Here is a 14,829-nt window from a genome sequence, read left to right on the forward strand (position 1 = left end):
CCGTCTCCTTCGCAGAGGTCCACAGAAAGGAATCAAATACTCCTCTCTCAAGCACAAAATAGACTTAGAGCAAGTCCAATGAACATTAGACACATTGTCAACAGCAAGTAACTAAATGCAAGCTCCCTTTCTCTGCAAAACGATTTCTGTTAGGAACCAATGCATACCTACCCAGGGTACCAGAGCCTCAGGGAACTAGGGTTAAAGTATTGTAGACAGCTGCGGTGGCAAAATATTTCTGTGACTAGTTTCAAGCTATACTTCTGAGACAAGCTAATGGAGACTCTGACACCCAGGGCAATGCATACCTTGGGTACCCGAGCCTCAAGAAACCGATGACGTATTAAAAACCAATGCAGCTTCGACGGAGGGGATAAAAATACTTTTGAGATTTGGCTTAAACCATAATTCTGAAATTAGATTGTGGAGACAAGGCAACACATGCATAGCCGTATTCTAACGATAACAAAATACTTTATTTTCACTGTACTGCTCTGCATGAAGGTTCAGGCCAGCTAAAAGTGGAATTTGGGGATATTCGTCCAATTACTAAGCCGAGTGTGCGCCATAACAATTTTTTGGAATGGCTTGCTATTTGCTTAATTAGACAGTGAAACTTGAAAATGCTGACACTTTTTATTTTCGCAGCCCCTAGTTTAAAATTTAGCTTGCTATCACAAAATTCTTTATAACATCCTGTGAGGCCTCGTTTCGTGCCCCCCTCCCACCCATAAAAGCGGTCGAATGATCTGTTCAATCCATTGGTTATTTGATGACGCTTGATGGTCAAGATGATCTGGACAAAAACAACTAAATAATTTTCTAAAGGGTGTACTGCATTTTGAAGAAAATCAATCAACCATTTTTTATTCAGGTACAATGGTGGCAGTCTAGCAAGTTGTAGGGGAACAAACTAACTATATTTAGCCAACGTCCTTTTTACCATCAGAGAAAAAACTTGTGCCGATGGGAAACGCCCATGTTACAAAAAGAGACAGCCTATGACTAATTTTTGGTTACGTATTTATAGTTTCAAAATCGAGGTATCAAACCACAAAGTACTTCGCTAAAATATTACCTCTGCCAAATTATTTCCACCTCGACTTTAAACGAATTAGAAAAGATTCTGCTTAGAACTGGGAGGCGTGGGTAAATGGCTTTTTCCTACGGGTCCGTTTTCCCTCAGCGAGAAAAGGTGTCATAAAGAGATAGTACCTGCCTTTCACAGGCTATATGCAGAGCAAATGGGAACAAATAATTTCTTTGGGACGGAAATTAAGCATCGTTATTTTCATTGCTAACAGCGTACGGTCCATAGCGAGATTTTTTTCAGGCTGCCATAGGTCTCATGGTTTCCTTTCCCTTGCCTACCCTGTGGATAGTAGAAAGCCATTACTGCTATGCACGAACCATTATAAAATTCACATCTTCAGATAAAATATCAGTTGGTATAATTCGGCGCTTCAACAGTAAAATGCACTAGAATCTTTAACATTTGTACTCATGGGAAAATCAGTTCCATTCAATATTGTCTTATCTTTCCATTTCACAGCTAAAAGGTTTGTTCCAGTGCGTGCTGACCAAAACGTAGAACGTCATCCACTTGCAGTTTAATGGTGACATTTGACGTGTGCTAAGGGAATTGCGGGTATGGCTTTTGCAAAATACATCTGATTACGGCGCAATATCCTTCGTAATAGTAATACGATGGACAACAGGCACTTCAAAAAGGCGGACAAGCAGCCGAAGCCACACTACCACAACCATCTGGGAATCTGGGAACGATTACGAATTACTAGTGACGCTGTATGTCAGAACGCAGGGGGTTATGTTTGACGCGAAGCAGAAACAAGAACGAATCTAGGTTGATGACATGTGGGTCTTTAGGGGTCTGGAGCACAGGCTAGTCAATGGGGCATTAGACAGAGTAAACCTTGTATAAGGCCTTCGTCTGGACTTTGAATTTCACTCGACCTGGAAGGAAGCCGATGCCAAGGTTGTAATTTTACAAAAATGAAACCCCGCAACCATCAGCTTGATCGTCAGCCTAACCCAAACTGGGGAAGGGGGTGTATGGATTCTGGGGCGAGGTCCAGAACAAATTCAACTGATCATAATCTTTGGATCTCATCATATTGATGGAGTTATAGATTTAGGGCTAGCAAGATATTCATCTTAGGGCAAACTTTACATGATACAGTCTTAAATATGCTGACCTGCAGACTCTCTTTAATTCCAATTCGTAATAAATCGTATGGAATAAAGCAATAATAATTAAGTACATTTTTCGGTCGTTTAGAAGCCTTTAGGAAACCGCGAAGAAGTATAGATTCTCCATTTTCGGTGGCAAAGTGGCGAGAAATTTTCATATTTCTTGGTTCAATAGCTTAGAGCGGGACGTTTCAGTTCCAACCATGAAGCTGTTTGACATGAAGTCATTACGACTTTTCACTTGCACCGGCGATATGTCACAAGCACTGGCTACCTGGTGGATATTTAGCAAAAGATAAACACTCAATCATCCAGTTTAGGGTTTTTTCTTTGGAATTTTTACACAGCAAGGGAGAAAAAAGGCCGCTTTCACAGATCTAGATGTGACCCTGATGCGAAGAATTTGCATGCAATTTTAAATCCATTAAAAGAATGGGTCTGGCTGATGTGAATCATGGTTTTTAAAGGCAGAGAAGTGAAAGACAGGTTTTCTTGACAGGATTAATTTCTTGGTAGGATCCAGAACATAAAGGCTCTTTTTCCGTGTGGCTTGAGGATGAGTAAAGGCCACCCATTTAAAAACGATAACAATATTCAATTGACTGAAACACAATTTGATGCACAAACAGTTAGACGATGTAGATAAGTTATCACAGTGGACTTTAGACATCTTTATCATTGTCTGAGTCGATAAAGACACCCACCGTAACAAAAAGCATTCATATTAAATACGGCGAACTCTGAATTCTAACTCATTCCAATTATGAAAACGATCTACCTTTCATGAAAGGCATAAAGGTACAAGGAATATATAGGTCAAATACATGGAATTCGTCGTAGGAGAGAGGCTCAATCAAAAGGACTTTTTTGAGAGGCAAAAGCTAGACTAAAGTAGTTGGATTTTTCAACGGAAATAAATTATTGAAAATACCCTGAAAAGACACATGGTCTAAGTTTATTGAGTCCTTTTTTAAATTTTAATCGTTTTAGGTGCAGCAGTTTTGAAAATTTTAAAAATAATCGCCAATTACTGTCAAATTTCTATCTCTTAACAAATTTTTTTCTTTATGTCGTCAAAAAATCAATATCAGAAGCAATAACGTAAAGAAAACCTCTATGAAGGCCAAAATTCTTGCTCTCAATCCGAATCTGCGGTCAAAAATTTTGCCAAAAGAATTTGACGAATTTTTCAAAATGAGGCTGCAGGTTGAATTGGTGAATAGTTTTCTCCCTACAATAGCTATATGGTTTTGCAAAAAGAAATGTACTAAAAATGGAAAAAAATATTTGTAAAAGTTAGAAGTAAGACGTACTTGTAGCTGCTGTTTTTATGTCGTAACATCTATATATGACATAGATGTATATATATGACAGTCATTCAAAATATATGTTCTTTTTCCACCTTTTTGAATATCAAATTAACTAAAAAAAGCATAATATCCATTTTAGCGATTTACCCCAACCCATGTGGGTAGGGGCAGTGGGGCTCTGCTCACAGAAAGGCGGTCTCTGAAGATGTTTGAAAATGTGTTATTTGAAAGTTTTCTCTTGAACTAGTCTTTCTCAGATCTATTCTTCCGGCTAGCAATATGACACATTTTGGTAGAAAAACACAAAAATATACCAGGTGACAAATTTACAAAAATTATTCTCCATGTAGCTGCGAATTTTACCTCAGGCTCGCCTTCAGAGACCATACCCATAAATAAACTGGGTGGCCAAATCACCTTATTATTTGTCCAATGCTTATAATTTTAAGAGCAAAAACGGATATCAATTCGATTGGTATTGAGTTTAAGCGAAATGACTAAGGGTCTGGAACATTGGGTAATGAATAATGGGACCAATTATTTTGCTTTATTACTACTGAATTCCTCAAAAATCTTAAATCCAAGTTGCTGGAGGCCTGTCACTAGGTTATTGGCAGTAAGGAGTTAACTCCCCCGTGCCCCCTCCTCCTGACCTAACACCACCCTTGCGCCCAAAAACGACACTCAGACTGTGCTTATGGACTGCTGCGAATTGTGCACGCGGTATTGCTGACTTGTACACCAAGAACATCTTCTCACGTATTATTTTTGCTGTAAATTCCTATCTCTATATAAGTAATTCCAAGTATGATGTTCTGCCAGGTTCATGACTTAGAACTATGCTTTTGATTCAAATCAGAAATTGCCTTGGAGAAAAAATACAAATATATCTGGAAAAATTCCCATCAGATTTTCTGATAGGCTGGCAAATGAGCTTTAGAAAAGAAAGAAATTGATAATGAACACATACAATTCAATTAGAAAACAAAATCGCTCTTATGGAGGTATAAAGCCAAACAAAGGTATGATCACCATGTGTTGAAGTTGTCATGAAAATTTTAGAAAGGGGTAACTTTTTAAGGAGCCGCCAGTTTTTGAAGGGCGTCGTTCGGCAAATGATCAACGGAAATTCAACACAAAAGGGGCTGAACCTGAAAACAATGAGAATCTTGAATTTCGATCCGAATTCTCAAGGGTATTATCATAATCAAGTAACCTTTCTTGATCTTATGCGCCTGTTTAGGTTGATTGTTATTACTTTTTGCAACAATCAATTGCAGTTTTATGGTACTGATAAATTAGCTATTAACTCTTGTTGAATAGACACCTGCCTTGCTTTACTTGCATATGTTTCCGACTGCAATGGTGGGGTAGTTTATGACCTCGGGGGTAGGGGGAACTCGGGTTTATGTATGATGGGGATAGTCAGGGAATATTTTGGGGTTTATGGGTAACAGATACCTTTTTGGGTTAGACCACTTCTTGAAATACATGTTAGGATTCAAGAAATGCTGAGGTATTTTTTTGTCTCACGTACTGGAAAATATCAACAACAAAAAAAAAATTTGATTAAAAGATTAAGTCGTAAACAGCAAGAATCGTGAAATCAATCAGCGTAATTGGGAAACTTACAGAAGAATATATACTGTGTTTATTTTCACCGAAAAGCATTTTTGGGTAAAACTTTCACAAACCAACCTTACTACCCCTTTATTAACATAGTACTTAGAGCAAAGTTTAAATTACCTACTTTGTATATAGATATACATGGTTACAAAATCTAAATGATTCCCAGACAACCTTTGCCACCAGCAAGCTCTTTCAATATGACTTTTTTTAATTTACTTAAAACTTAACGTTTGGTTGGACCATGAACCACAACAGAGTTAGGAGATGGTTGCGAACAAAGCAAGTACGAAGGCCTGACCCATCACAAGGAAATTATAATCAACACAAATTTGTAAACAAGAAGCCAACACAACAGTTCGAACAAACCAACTCCTCTGCAAATGCCATTCTAAACATATTTCGATACAGCCCTCGCTTAGATTTGCTGAAATCTTCAAATGCTAAAATGATGAGTAAGAACCTAGCAAACATTGATTTTGTGAGATTACAGGTTTTGTCCCTAACGAAAGTGACAATCAGCAACACCTGGCACACCATTTCCCTTGCTGATAGGTGATTTTAAAAGGTGACTGACGGAACCCTTTGATTTCATGTTTATTGTCCCTTTTTACTAAAAGATAGCCTTCCCTTCGCTTTCTGTCACCCGTAAACGATTTATCTATTATCATAGCAAGTTTATGCAGAACCATAGAGATATGTGCCGAATATAAATGCATTTTTCCGGTTGTGGACTTGCAGTCTTGATATTATTGTATCAAAAGTGATTGTGTAAAACGAGGGCTTCGAAACTAAAACCGAGGCTGTATCTGCTTTTGTCTTGATGACTTATCAACTCTGCAATCTCAACCATATGACCCCCAGTCTGACACATAACGTTGTGGCTAGGTAACCATAAATAACTTAGTATCGCCTATACAAAGAGCCGTGCACAATTGTCCAAGTCAGTCGGAGCGATAAAGAGAGCAGTGCGGATCGCATAACAGGGCAGTCGTGTCTAAACGTAATCAGCAATACTAGGAAAGAAGTTTCGAGCAATGAAAATGGCGATAAACCGAAAGATGAGGATTGTTATTCTCGGCGATAAAGGAGTTGGAAAAACTGGTAAGGAATTTATTATATTTTTTAAAGTGTATTCATAGCTATTCTTGTTTGCAGGATTCTTCGTTCGTAATATAATTCGCTCCTGGACATAAATATATAAATCATTTGCCACAGTTCATACATATTGACCCTTAAACATAGGGAAATTATGTAATCATTGCATATCTCGCGTGAAATAATGGTGTCCAGGAACCTTTCAAGTCAAATTTTAATTCCATTGCTCCGTTATATAAAGAAAAATCGTATTTCGAATAATTGTGAAGTGACAAGCTAAGTTCGCTTAAGTCTGGAAAAGTGAAATGCATTGGAACAAAACACAGAACTTCAAATCTATTGTCGTAAGCCTAGGGGATGGGAAATTTTTTTATATTTGTAAATACCATACATTTTTCCATCCATTTATAAATTTTATTTAGTAAACATGATAAGATGGTCAGTAAAAACGAATTTACAAAATAGATTATGATCAAGTAAGAAAAATAAGCATAGTTTTTAAACCAAGTAAAATAAAACAGTAAGGAATCAAACGATTAGCTTGTGTACAAACGACACCTACAGAGAAAGGGCCAAATAGTAGACTAAGACACTATTAGAGCAAAGCTAAAGTATGTTTTTAAGCAACCACGGAAGCTTTGTTCCTGTTTGTTACCAAAGGTTTCTCAATGATTACGTGGAAATCTAGCTGTATTGTGCCTAGATGTTTCCCCTTGAAATACTAGCCTAGTTTCGGTTTTACCTGTTCTACGAGCGCACGTGATATTATTTTGCTTTCTGCGTTTTGTGGTCTGCTAATGACCTAAGATTTCAAGTTATAACAGCTACGGGGATGTACTAAGAAATTGTCACTCACATGGTTCCTTGTCAATGTACTTTTGGAAAGGAGAGATACTATGTAACAAGGAATTACTCGTAATGACATATGACTCTCCTGGGAAATCTTCGCAGTTCCTTTTTTAAACGTTGCGTAGAAAACAGCTCGATTTTTCCTTAAATTTTGGAATAGTAGCCATTGTTCGCGAAATGCCTGGGAACAAGTGGCCCTCTCAAAGCACTTAACAACATTGGCCATCTGACATAACATTTGCGAAAGGGGATATCTCCTTAAACCTAAAAAATGCGAGGCCTTCTATCAGATTGGCTCATTTTTGCGCGCAGTATTCACGGGCTATTTTTGTCAACAGGATAAACCATGAGGAATTTTTGGCTCGAAGGATCGTGCACGGCCCGTGAGAAAACGTTCCACGACACCATCCAACTTAATCTCTTAGAAGCCTTTGGTAAATTTGAGCATGTGAACGGCTTTCAAAGCAAAATTCGAGATTTTCTTGCATTAAAATGCATTGTTCTTGCGTGATGGTTCCCAGGATATTTCTTCAGAGGATTTTCAGCCGTCTAAGATTTTTGCAAATTGACGCTTTTCCGCGAAAATCTATTGGCACAGGGTTCAAAATGGGCAACCGGCAAGAAGTGAATCATAACGGGCAAGACGTGAAAGCATGTTTGAGCTGAGGGCTTAAAACTGTTATGCGCTTGTAAAATATAACGATATGTACTAAACATCACTTGCAAGCTAGGTAAAAGAAGCCCTTCAAGAAGGGTGTTTAATTGCGCAATTGCTTATGTGTTTCTAGGACCTTTGGCAAAAAAGATAGGACCCATGATGACGTCACGAAAACCGTGATTTATAGTCTTTCAGTCATAATAAGGAACTTTGTTATAACTCTTTGGTGCTCCACACAGCCCACTTCTTGGCATCCTTGTTGATCGCATACTGAACTAGACTAGATGTAAAAGCAATGGCTTGGACAAATGTCACATTTCACGTACATGCCTGCCGTCTACCATTAGTTAACAATGTCATATTGCTAACTAATGGAAAACGACAGGCATGTACGTGAAATGGTTCAAGTTATCAAGCTTTGACCCTTCCAAGCGAACCTAGGGCTAACAGCACAAAGCTTGTGTCACTGCACTAGAAAACATCTTACAAAATAATACAGAAGATTATCTTATTATTGAAATCAAAACAGTTACCTCACTAAACAACGAAACTGAATTATTGTTAATTTTTTTATCAATTGGCTATGAGTCACTATGGAAACTTGAACAATAAAGAATAATAATGAATAAGAATTTTTGGTTTTATTGTAAATATTAGCACACTTAGAAGTTACAATACCCAGGACAATAGAAAAACCACCAAAGACGATGGATTAATCTCGTGTGAAAAGGGAAAAAGAATTCCTCGCGTTATGAAGAAAATAGACTTAACCGAGTGATGTGTGGTATTTTCAAATATTCTAGTCTGGGTGGCAAATTCTTAATACAAAATAATCTTAATTCCTTGGGAAAATCGAATTATTGTTACATGTTTGACACATAAAATTAACTTTCTTGAAAATTTCCTATAAACACTAATTTATCCACGCCCAGTCTATGTGACAAAACAAATTGGTTTCCAATGCCAACTTGACATGACTAATGTATGATCGCCCATCTTGTTGATTTAAAGTAATGGTAATTCTAAAGCAATCCTGTTAATAATAAACACGATTTTCTTGTAGCTTTGATGGTGAGGTGCTTGACAAGACGGTTTTTACCAGAATACGCCACGGGATGTGACGAATGCCATACATTCCAAACCATGATAGATGGAGAAAATGTGCGAATGGAAATTATTGATTCTAGCAAAAATGTGAGTATTTTTAAAGTTAAAGAGCAGACTTTTTAGAAAATGTTGTAAGAATAATTGATCAATAGTAGTTTTCAAGAGTTAGATCAGGATACATCTTCTAAAGTTAATTTCAATATATAATATTTCTTGTGATGATTCGCGACTCCTGTCAGCTAGATATTTTTTCATATTGTCCACATTTCTTACAACAAGATTCTAAAAGAAAGCTCAAAGAATCAAAAGAACAAATTTTATTCAAACAATTAAATTAAGTACATTTAGTAATCTGATTATCAATTTATTTTTTCTATTATGAATTATTTCGATATCTAATTAATTTCTCTCCTCTTTCTGCAGAGTGACTTTGCCATAACCCTGGCCGACGGATTCATCGTCGTTTACTCTGTCACCAGTGCTGAATCTCTGCGGACCGCGAGGAGACTGGTACGAGACATTAGAGAAAAAGGTGTCAAAGGAGCACCAATAGTATTGCTCGGGAACAAGAAAGACCTTGAACATCACCGTGAAGTTTCGCGTTCAAAAGCAACAGAAGCCGCAAGAAAACTGCATTGCAACTTATTCTGTGAACTGTCTGTCGCAACAGATATATCCGCTGTGCGAAATGTTTTCTCTGAACTGTACAAGCGGATACAAAGGAAAACAAGAGCGAAAAGCGTGGTAGAAAGGGCCCCCAAGAAAGGAAGTGCTTTGTACTTGATGATAAAGGCTTTGAACAATCTTAAGAGCAATATAGTGTCGTCAAAATGTCCCAGGTCGTCACTCGACAAAGCACTTAGAATAGAAACAGTAAAGGACATAGCAAGAATGCCTGTATTATAACATTTTAGTTTATACTTAAGCCGTAGAATTCAGAAAGAATTAATGTAACACCCACTCCAAAACGTAACGCAAATCACAGAACATTCAAAACTAGAATTAAGAAACTTCTTGATGAGTTTGACAGAGGCACTTTTTGAAGCAAATCCCAAATCTTGCCGTACGTCACATTAATTCTTTCATTTCGAGTAACTTCTTGCAGGACTAGAAGTTGAAAAGATTTCTTAGAATTTATAGATGCTATTTCAAATTGTTCATATTGTTAATACGGTTTAAAAGTGTGTAAATATTACTTTAAGAACGCAAAAATTACATTTCAGGGTTTTTTCTTAATTTATTTTTACGTTGTAGGTGTGTATTGTTCAGTCAAATGAAAAAGTTGTCTATAAACATTTTGTGTCATTTCTTCCTTTGCTTCAAAACATTTAATTATGGAACTAATTGGTATAAAGTAACTTGCCTCGTTGAAAAAAATTTGCTTATATTAAGACAATTTGCATTGATGGTTTCCTAAAAACATTAAATATCCATGATTAAGTTATATAAAGTTACTGTTGGATTTCAATGAAAGAGAACAACATGCTTTATTAAACAAACTAAGCTAAATCAAAAAGCAATTCTCTGAAATATCATGCGATCACCTTAAAATAAATCTCTCAAAAAATCCTGGCCAGTGGCATATCTGATAGGAAAGTAAGGTATCGCAGAAGTCCGTGGATGAAGTCTTAGCTGATAGGCAAGAGAAAGACATGAGAAAGAGAAACATGGAACAGAACTGTTTTCATCTAAACCTTGATGACTTCTTACTACAGCCTTGAAAGTCAAGGCTTTTCACTGTACCGGGTTGATACATTTATGAAAAGAGCACTTTACTTATTAAATATATCTCACAGACGAGTCCCTTGTAAACAAAATAAGGAGTTCTGGAATCCTCTGGACAACTCGAAAAGTGAGGATCAGGAACAACTAACCATTTTAAGTTCATTTAAAACTAAAACAGTTGTCTAATAATGCTATTTTAAAGGAAATGAGGAGAAACTGAGCAATGAATGATTGGATGCAATGTTTGGATAAATTAAATGCAATGTTTGGTGCAGTTTTTGCCACCTCTGGTATTATGAGGCATTACTGAACAGCCAACATTACAGAGCTCAGAAATGTCTCAACCTTCCTTCGTATGAATTTTTGAACCTACAAAAAACGATAGTGCGGTAATTTGTTGTTTGTTCTAATCAAAAGAGACACCACAGCACGTAAAGAGTCCTCAAATATGCTGACGCTGCACCTCATTTTTACAATACAACCAGTCTTTGCCAAATGACGTTGAACACTTTTGAGTCAATTGCCGTTTTCTCGAACATAAAGCTCAAGCTGTGAGATACAAGAAAATCGCCACCCAAATCAGTGTTGGTTATTTAAAACCCTAAAGATGCAACTATCTATTCAGGGCCGTCGGAAGCGATCGGGGAGGGGGGGCTAGGTGGGCTGTGGCCCCAATTATTGTTAGGCTGCAGTATGTTTCCTTTATATTAGTGTACTGAATTGAAAGCGACACAATTGGCAACCCCCCCCCCCCCCCTTCAATATAAATTTCGTATCGACTGCTGCTATTTAACAATGTTTTCAGGAGAGAGAGAGGGGGGAGGATTTCACTGAAACTTTGACGTAATGTCCCAGTACTTTTGTTAGACACAAGACAGTACTATTCTACATCTGTTCCTATAAAGCCTAAAAATTACACTTGATGGAAATTTCTGCCCACGCTTACTTTTTGGCAATATTAATTCCCGCTTACACATCGTCATTAGTACATTATCCCAGATTGAATTACAAGTATATCTTACATAAAACCATTAAAAAGAAATGATTTTTTGCGGTCACCAACCATTCAAGGGTCTCCATATTGCTTAACTTTAATGTGAAGATCAAAAGACCTTCGTATAAACATTGTATGCAATCTTTTACACAATACTACAGAATTTACTCATTTTCTAAGGCCATCTCCATCTATATATATTTTTATGAGCTATTTCTACCCTCATCGTATAAAGCAGAAGGGCAGAAAAATTGCGGTCCCATAAAATACATCACCACAAAACGTTTTGCTTATATTGCTTTCTCAAAAAGGTTTTGTAATACTTGTCATAGTGCTAGAGATTGGATGAATATTGCACTAAATTGCACATAACGATAATTGGTGAAACAAACCTAACAGAATATTTTATGCAATCTGAGGATAATATATGGAGCATCTTAGGGCGAATTATGGATGATTTTAAGCCTATGGACAAAAATATTTTTGCCATCATGATAAAATAGAGACGATAATTATAACTGTTTAAAATAGGTTATTTTCTCTCTCATCTCAACACCATCTCAATTATTCTCCCTCGAAGAAAAAGTAACGTTTCCCTAAGTTAATAAGATAATCAGTTCGTAAAGTCAAACTGATAGAGATGAACAGTGAGTGAAACTTCATAAGCTTTAGGGTAGAATCCTCACTGAAATGGAAGGGCATATCACTAAGGAAAAATCTTGTACGCTTTTGGACAAAATTCTTTTTTGTTTAGAAAAATCTCCCAAAACCCCTCAAAGTCCCCCCAAAACCCCTCAAAACTCTTCGACCGGAAATGCTTCTTCGAAACCTGTGAATTTTGCAGAACGAAAATCGTCCTTTACTTTTAACAATGTTTTCGTTGGGTATACAGAATCTTTATTTATTCTGTGCAAGATTATGTTGTATTCTTTGCAACATTAAATTAAATCAGGGACGGGCAACTTTGTCAACCTGGGGGTAACATTTGCAGCATTTGGTAGCATGGAAGAGCGGGTCGGCCAAGGAAGGGCTGAGCAGAATGTGAATGCATCTTTCAGTGAAAAACTATCAGAGCATACTAGTGCAGAACTGCAACTTTCCTACAGGTTACCTCACCGGATGAGATGTTTCCTTTATATCTCTTTATTTGAATAAACTTGATCTAGAAATTCAAGGGAACATAATTTTCCCCAGATGTGTTGCAATTTTGATCTGTCCTGTACTAGCTCACTGATCTATACTTATGTCCTGTATTAATGGGCTATGGAGCTACCCCTCTTCTTCTTTAAGTGCCTTTTTCTGACCAGTTTGTTAAAATCAGATCAAAGCTACCAAAGAAAGTGTGCATTTATATAAATTCCCATTGTATGAATTTTTTGAAAATTTAAAGCTGATAAATTTCATTTCCATGAAAAAACTGCTCCTAAATAAAAATGCTTGTTGACGTCTTGATTCTTTTCGTTAGGAAAAAAACTCCAAAACTAGAGCTACAACTTATTTAGCGTTGATCGAAAATATCTTGTAGCAGGCTTTCATACGATTTTTTATTCATTGAATATACAACTCTGAAGGTTTGAGAGCCACTAGAAATTTACTGACGGGCCAGATTTGGCCCTCGCCCTGCAGGTACCTCACCCCTGTATTAAATCTCCCCCAATTAATTGCAGTAAAAAGCAAGACAAGTAAAAATCTTTTATAATTGATTGTATTGGCATATTAATAAAATACGTCAAAACCATTGAAAATTCTGACTCCTTAAGATATTATGTCATCATTAAAATAATTTGGGACATTTTGGTACTTTATGTACCAAACTGACATGCCTGTGTAGAACAGCCACCACACCTTGACCCCGCAAAGCAACCCACGTTTGGAAGAATGCCCAAAATGAGGGCGATATGGAACTTAAATCAATAAGAGGTCAATGACGTATTCAGCGTATAAGCCTAGCTGTTCCGGCGAATTCCAGGTCAAATCAGTTGCCAAACCAATCTTTATTATCAATCATTAGAAGGGGCTAACGCAATTTCATGTTTAGTCGCATGGCTGCTGGTTTTTCCTCCAACCAGGTTTACTAATCAAGTTACGAAGTATGCGTCATTAACTTATATCTATTTGCTTTGGCATCTTGAAAATTTTGTGTTTGTATGTAGAAAGATAATTTTTTAGCACTTATACTGCAATCTGCAAAGTGAGGCATTCAATAAACGGTCGAGTGATTGAAATTTTGTTCCAAAGCAGTTTTAAAATGTAAGGCGGTGTGATTAATAGTCGCACTCACATCAGTTACTCAAGCTGCTGGATATTCAGCTGATGCCAGGAAAGACTTGCAAATGGTCCGCTGTTCATATTGATCTATTGATTGTCAGTATTAGTTACAAATTTCTGAATTATAATGCTCGAAATTATTTGTCCGATACCATTTTAAAGCTTTTGAAGTAAGAACAAAGGAATAATACAGACCAATGTGGAGAGATAGTGTTACGCTGAATTTCATTGTCGTATAGCAGACGTTGTTTGAATTGGCGGGACTCGGTGTGGCACAGTAAAAACATATCACCTGTTACAAATGACACTTGATCAAGAGTATGCTAGAAGTGGGTAAGGGGGTGGGGAAGGCTCCAGCTAATTCCATCTAAAGCTTGGTCAAACTCTAACCGATCCCAACAACATTTCGACACCCCGACAAAAAAATGTAAGATTACAGTATTATTCTAGTTAGCGGACACCGTCGGGGCACGAGCGAGGTGTCCGCTAATTGGAAGTGTCCGTCTTTTGGAAAGTTTTGCAATGTAAGTCCCAAATTTGAAAATAGGCCCGATTTTTATCTCTTAAAGGTGTATTCAGTGGTGGCGCCAGGTGAGGGCTACAGCCCCTCTGTCGGAAGCATCTAGCCCCCATCGGAGGAAGTTATTGGAAAGAGGTTGAATCGTGGAGGTGGTTATGGTCTGGAGATTCCAGTAATTTACCACTTTCATGGACAAGAAAAGTTAGTGAACTGGGCTGTAAAGAAGCTCAAAGCAGTAAAAAACCAACTAGATTTTCAAAAGTCAAAGTGTTTGAAATAGATACTTGAACAAATATTCTTTCGTCTCAGTTTTTGTTCTCATAATCCTAACTTTTTTTTAATATCCGCTAATTGAAATGAAAAAAAACCAAGTTGACTATTTTGTGCAAAAACTATTGTCCGTTAATTAGAGTGTCCGCTAATTAAGTCTCCGCTTTTTAGAAAGTTTTTATGAGACTTTGAC

The 14,829-nt window shown here is 37.1% G+C and overlaps 1 protein-coding gene across 1 annotated transcript; it reads left to right on the forward strand.

The window, feature by feature from the left end:
• The first annotated feature begins 6,050 nt into the window (after positions 1–6,050).
• On the forward strand, positions 6,051–10,152 carry LOC135685346 (ras-related and estrogen-regulated growth inhibitor). The gene is made up of 3 exons (XM_065201260.2): positions 6,051–6,251; positions 8,816–8,946; positions 9,283–10,152. Exons 1-3 carry the CDS (start codon positions 6,185–6,187, stop codon positions 9,763–9,765), a joined length of 681 nt encoding a protein of 226 aa, XP_065057332.1. The 5' UTR covers positions 6,051–6,184; the 3' UTR covers positions 9,766–10,152.
• The last annotated feature ends 4,677 nt before the right edge of the window (positions 10,153–14,829 follow it).

This window comes from Rhopilema esculentum, chromosome 15, assembly GCF_057945365.1.
Source record: "Rhopilema esculentum isolate cy_ngs chromosome 15, ASM5794536v1, whole genome shotgun sequence".
Classification (NCBI taxonomy): domain Eukaryota; kingdom Metazoa; phylum Cnidaria; class Scyphozoa; order Rhizostomeae; family Rhizostomatidae; genus Rhopilema; species Rhopilema esculentum.

Bases quoted from the DNA above. Each gene is read 5' to 3' on its own strand.
- LOC135685346 (XM_065201260.2), top strand. From the start codon at position 6,185: ATGAAAATGGCGATAAACCGAAAGATGAGGATTGTTATTCTCGGCGAT. The intron at 6,252-8,815 runs GTAAGGAATTTA...ATTTTCTTGTAG, and splicing joins TAAAGGAGTTGGAAAAACTG to CTTTGATGGTGAGGTGCTTG. The intron at 8,947-9,282 runs GTGAGTATTTTT...CTCTTTCTGCAG, and splicing joins TTATTGATTCTAGCAAAAAT to AGTGACTTTGCCATAACCCT.